Source organism: Lutra lutra, chromosome 4, assembly GCF_902655055.1.
Source record: "Lutra lutra chromosome 4, mLutLut1.2, whole genome shotgun sequence".
NCBI classification, from domain to species: Eukaryota; Metazoa; Chordata; class Mammalia; order Carnivora; family Mustelidae; genus Lutra; species Lutra lutra.
In genome coordinates this window covers 43,262,266-43,268,265 of record NC_062281.1, presented here as the reverse complement: position 1 = coordinate 43,268,265, position 6,000 = coordinate 43,262,266, and the positions used below count along the sequence as shown (strand labels likewise).

The following is a 6,000-nucleotide window of genomic DNA, read 5'->3' as shown; positions in this document are numbered from 1 at the left end:
CAGAGTCTGAAACACATTTTTATTTTTATTTTTATTTTTATTTATTTCTTTTTAAAAGATTTTATTTATTTATTTGACAGACAGAGATCACAAGTAGGCAGAGAGGCAGGCAGAGAGAGAGAGAGAGAAGATGAAGCAGGCTCCCTGCGGAGCAGACAGCCCAATGTGGGGCTTGATCCCAGGACCCTGGGATCATGACCTGGGCCGAAAGCAGAGGCTTTAACCCACTGAGCCACCCAGGCGAAACACATTTTTAAAAAGCCAGTTGCGGCCCGCCAGCCTACGGGATTAGCGTGCCTCTCTAACCCATCCTTTCAGACAAGCCAGGTTCCCGCGGCTCTGCTCACCTAGCAACCAGGCAGCAACTGCAGACACTTCCGGATCCCCAGGCGGAGTTGTCCAATCGGCTCTACAGATTCGCCCCAGCGGCTGATGGGACGCCACAGACTGCGCGGCCGCGGGCGTCTGCACCATGGTGACCGGCGGCGGGGGGTCTGGGGTAGCCATGGCGGCTTGGTCTGTCTCCTCCGCGGCTGCTGCGAATGTATTCCTTCTGTTCGTCTTCCCGCGAGTCTCACACGCCCAGACCTTCTCCTTTCCATTCCTGCAGCCAGAGTCGTGCGGCCACAACCAATACTTCGATATCTCCGCGCTGTCCTGTGTCCCCTGCGGAGCCAACCAGAGGCGGGATGCCCGAGGTGAGACCGTTCAGGGTGGGCCCTAGCCAAAAAGCTCGAATATAACGCCTTGTTGCTGCCCTCAGTCCCTGGCGTGTCTGAAACACCTTTTTTCGCCTTCGGGAAGAAATTTTCAGGAAACTTAACCGCCAAAGCGTAAGAGATGGGTTTCCTTGGAGGATTGCAGCTTGCACACAGTTGAAGTTGGGGAACCCAGAGTAAGCTACGCCGTGAGCCAGCGCCAATAATGAATTTCTCCGCGTCAGTCCCCAGCTTCTTATCAGAGGGGTCTTTCGGGGGGCATCTGGAAAGTCGCCTACCAAAGACAGAAAAGAAATAGAGAATTAGCGAAGTATAAAGGAGTAGGTCACAGGACGGGTTGGGGAGGGAACGCAAATGAGCGCTTATAAACTTTGTTAACTCTTTATTTTGCTTTTCTAATCCTAGAAACCTAGAGCTATAAGGGACCTTAATCACGATCAGGTCCAGTCTTCTCATTTTACGGATAAGGAAATTGAAGCCCAATTGATGTTGTAATATCTTATTTGTCACCTAAATTGTGGATCGGAAGAACTTTTGTCTCCTTGCCCTCAGTTTCTACCCGTGTATTTTCCCACTATATCGTGTGTCCTTAATATAGATTTCCTTAGGGCTTATCCCTTTTATTATCGAATATTACTAATTGCCCTTGAAGTCTCTTTAGATTAAGCTTATTTCTTTTTTCTTGAAACTTCCACCATTTGGTCCTAGTTCTCCTCACTGAAACTGCTCAGAATAAGACTTTTTCCATCTTCTAAAGTCTAGGATGTTTTTCAATCTTGATTTGGTCACCCATGGTGTTAACTTTTTGCCATCTTCAAACTTGATATGTCCTCATTTAAGTCATTACATAAGACTGGTCAGGCTCCCCAGGTGAGGAAATATGAATGAGAAAGCGTTTCACAGAGTCTTAAAGTGTAAGGTGGTAGCTTCATACTTAAGAACCCAAATATCCTATGCATTCTACCACATAGATTCCTATGGGATCTGTTTCCGCTTGACGTGTCCTTAGAGAATGCTGTCCTTACCTATCCAGCAAGTTGAATAACGGTTATAAAGTCTACTGTTTGTTCAGAGAAAAGTAGCCATTTATTTGAATCAGGATGATTTTGCTAATTAAGTTTTGTTTTGGTAAAGTAAATTTGAGATCATTGAATATATGTGTATGGTTGGATGAAATAGAACTGTAAAATTTCCCATAGCAGTTAATGAATAGTTTGATTATTAAAATTAAAGTTCAGTACTTTAATAATTGAGTTCTGCTTGCAATTAAAGTGGTAGGAAACAAAATACCTACTGTGTGCCATACACATTCTAAGCGCTTTCCATATAATAACTAATTTAATACTCATACCAAACCTATGAGGTAAGTACTGTTATCGTTCCCATTTTGCCAAAGTGGAAATCTAGGCACAGAGTTCAGTAACTTGCTGAAGATCACACAGCTAAATAGCAGAATTAAGATTAGAACCCACATAGTATGTTTCTGGATTTGCTCTTAACAACTATACTGCTTTTTAAGATCTTAAGAATATTGAAAGTTTCCCTATTTGGAGTTTTATTATTTTTATTTACCAAGATTCAAAATTGGCTCTTTTCTTTTTAGGAACTTCATGTATGTGTCTACCAGGATTTCAGATGATCTCTAATAATGGAGGACCTGATTTTATTTGTAAAAAGTGCCCAGAAAACATGGTATTAAATATTTACTTTAAAATAATTTTACTGTAAAAGGTAGTAAATTGAATGTCTTTATTTTTTTTTTAATATTTTGTTCATTTTAGAGCACAAGTTGGGTGATGGGGAGAGGGAGAGAGAATCCTTGAGCAGACTCTCTGCTGAGTGCAGGGCCCCATGCAAGGGCTCAATCCCAGGACCCTGAGATCATGACCTGAGCTGAAATCAAGAGCCACCTGCTTAACCAACTGAGCCACCCAGGCACCCCTTAACTGTCTTTATTTTTTAAGCTATGTTTTAATGCCATACTCTAATATATTCCCCAACTTTAAAATTATTTAAATTATTTTTATTTTTACTAGAGTAAATTTTGGGCAATCAGTGAAATTTTATGCAAACTTGGAAAAAACAAATGCATTGCCTTGGTTTTTAAAATCTGAAATTAAAAATGCAAAGCTGTGAAATTTGTCTTTATATTTTCTCACAGAGTGACTTTTTTTTTTTAAATAGATGAATGATACATATAAAGAGCAAGTTGGGATGTATGTATATTTTGACTGGTACAGATTGAGTTCTGTCTTGGACCTGTTGTGTCAGCAGTCTTATAACAATTCATGTTCATAACGATACCTAAGGTGTAATAAGTTCATGAAATGCCAGTTGCATTATTAAATAGGTTAAATAATATCTGTTGCTGTCTTGTTAGTCATTATATCATAATTTTTGGAAAATTGGTAAATTAGCTACTATATATAATGATTTTTAATGAATGCAAATACATTTTGCAATCATTTTCAAAAATTAGGAGTCTTTGGGTCATCTGGTGGCTCAGTCATTTAAGTATCTGCCTTCAACTCAGGTCATGATCCCAGGGTCCTAGACTGAGCTCCACATCAGGCTCTCTGCTCAGTGGGAAGCCTGCTTCTCCTTTTCCCTCTGCTTGCGGCTCCCCCTGCTTGTGCTCACTCACTGTCTGTGTCAAATAAATACAGTGTTTAAAAAAATAATAATTAGGAGTCTTATGAGGCAGTTCTTTTGTAGTAATGTTTCTTCTCATTATCTGGATTAAAAAAATGGAATCTGGCAATTTAATAGTTTAAATTACTATTAAATTAATTACTATTAAGTTGATAGTTTAATTTACCTGTTGTCCTAATTTTATGGCTAATTTGATTTAACTTATAAGTTTGATTACCACTTAATACTTATTTTATGTTTTTGGAAATATTGACCATTGCTGAATTATCAATCATAAAAAGCTGCTAATATGAAATGGCTACAAAGCAAATTTATTCTTCAGTGAAATTACAAAATAATCATAATTTTTAAATACTCCTCTCTAAATGTACTGCCAAATTAAGGAGCATTTCTTGATATATCCAGTCTTTTCAACCAAAATTAAAAATAATTTCTTATTGTTTTGTTATTACCATTTGTTCTCTGTTCATTTTGGTTACATCAATATTTGGTTTTGCCCCAGGTTAGGAAAAACCATGTAAGCCCAATTTTGAATGATAACCATATTTTATCAAAAACCTTTATTAATACAAACAATAGATAATATATAATTTAACTTTATAATTATAATTTAACTTTAACAAGTTTATTTACGTATTATTTGTATACCATTAAATTCAACCACTTTGAATCATAGTTTGATTTTGAAAAACTAATGTATTTGAATTATAAAAATTAGAATATGTTAGAAGAGGTAAAAACAAACAATTAGGGCGCCTGGGTGGCTCAGTGGGTTAAGCCGCTGCCTTCGGCTCAGGTCATGATCTCAGGGTCCTGGGATCGAGTACCACATCGGGCTCTCTGCTCAGCAGGGAGTCTGCTTCCCTCTCTCTCTCTGCCTGACTCTCTGTCTACTTGTGATCTCTGTCTGTCAAATAAATAAATAAAATCTTTAAAAAAGAAACAAACAATTAATTGGCTATCTGTTGATTAAATCCTTTTGAATTTTGTTGTGTTTTATTTTTGTAAATTGAAAAACTGAATGACAGTATTACTTTGAAAGTAAGGAGTCATTTGAACTGAAAATCATGAAGAAGAAAGCAGTGTTGCCCAGAGTTAACAGTAGTCAGTACATAGTGATCATATGTAACTTAATTTTGGAATGTAAGCACTGTTTGGCTGTCCAGGAAATTTTTATGTAACTCATATGTACATGATTTATTAGAATATTGGCTACAAATTATATACTATTGTGGCTTTTTGGAATTATATCACTGATCAAGGAGAAATTTTACTTTTGTTTTGTTTTAATTTAGAAAGGTATTACTGAAGATGGCTGGAATTGCATTTCTTGCCCTGGCGGTTTAACTGCAGAAGGAAAATGCCACTGTCCCACTGGCCATATTTTAGGTAAGAAGTAAATTCTTTATGAAAAAGTAGTAATGAATCTTCACTTAGCTGGTTTGAAAAGGACATTAATTGAAATAGCTAGGTGAACAGTATTTTTTTTAATTGTCCAAAATTTAATGATGTTTAAGACAATAGTAGCCATTGAGAAGAGAATAAAAAGCCCTCCCTGATTTAAAAAAAAAAATTCTCAGGACACTTGGCTGGCTCAGTTGGTTAAGTGTCTGCCTTCAGCTCAGGTCATGTTCCCTGGGGTTCTGAGATCAAGTCCTGCATCAGGCTCCTTGCTCACTGGGGAATCTGTTTCTTCCTCTGCCTGCCTGCTTCCCCTGCTTGTGCGTGCTCTCTCTCTCTCTCTCTCTCTTTCTCTGACAAGTAAATAAATAAAATCTTTTAAAAAAATTAAAAAATATTCTTTATAATATATGATTAGATTGATACTTCCTTAAAATAACATGATAAAGTATATATGTTTCGATTCAGAAGCCAACATGATGCTAAATAGGGACAAATGATAAGCATTTCTATTAATATCAGGACCCAGATAAAGATGTACACGGTGCACTTAGGTAAGTGAAAGAAATAGATGGTAAGATAATTAAAAAGGAGGTAAAATCATTAAAAATTAATTTTTAATGATTTGATTATATGTTTAGAAAACCCAAGGGAATTACTAAAAATTACTATAAATAATAAAGGTTTTAGATACAAAATTATTTTCCAAAAGTTAGTAGCCTTCTTCTTTCTAAACAACAATTCTTTAAAATCTATGAAAGAAGAAAAAAATCTCATCTACAGTAGCAACAAAAAGAAAAAAATGCCAAGCATAAATTTTAGAAGAAATGTATAAGATAAATCAATTGAAGAAACCTTAGAATGCTCCTGCAGGATACAAAAGTAGGCTTTAGTAAGTGAAATACATAGGATGTTCTTGAAGGGGAAAAGTAAATATTATAAAGATGTCAGCTCTCCCAATACCAGTCTGTTCATTTGATGGAACCCTGGTAAATTCTACTAGGATATTATTTGTCTATTTTAGAGACTACACAACTAACTCTAAAATTTATCTGGAAAAAATATGAAAAACCAAGAATATTATGAAAAAGGAGAGAGGAAACAACCCTATCAGGTATTATGCACATTTTATAGCCGCTGTAATAATATGTATGGCTGGCATATGGATTACACATACTAATGGGTGGAACTTAAAGTAGAGAATCAAAATAGACCGAGTCTCAGTTGG

The 6,000-nt window shown here is 36.5% G+C and overlaps 1 protein-coding gene across 1 annotated transcript in view; it reads left to right on the top strand.

The window, feature by feature from the left end:
* The first annotated feature begins 440 nt into the window (after positions 1 to 440).
* The window catches only part of TMEM67 (transmembrane protein 67), a 52,375-nt gene continuing 46,815 nt past the window's right edge, over positions 441 to 6,000 (top strand). Inside the window, 3 exon segments of the mRNA XM_047727864.1 lie at positions 441 to 698; positions 2,323 to 2,411; positions 4,667 to 4,760. Of these exon segments, the coding sequence (XP_047583820.1) occupies positions 473 to 698; positions 2,323 to 2,411; positions 4,667 to 4,760 (409 nt within the window). The 5' untranslated portion in view covers positions 441 to 472.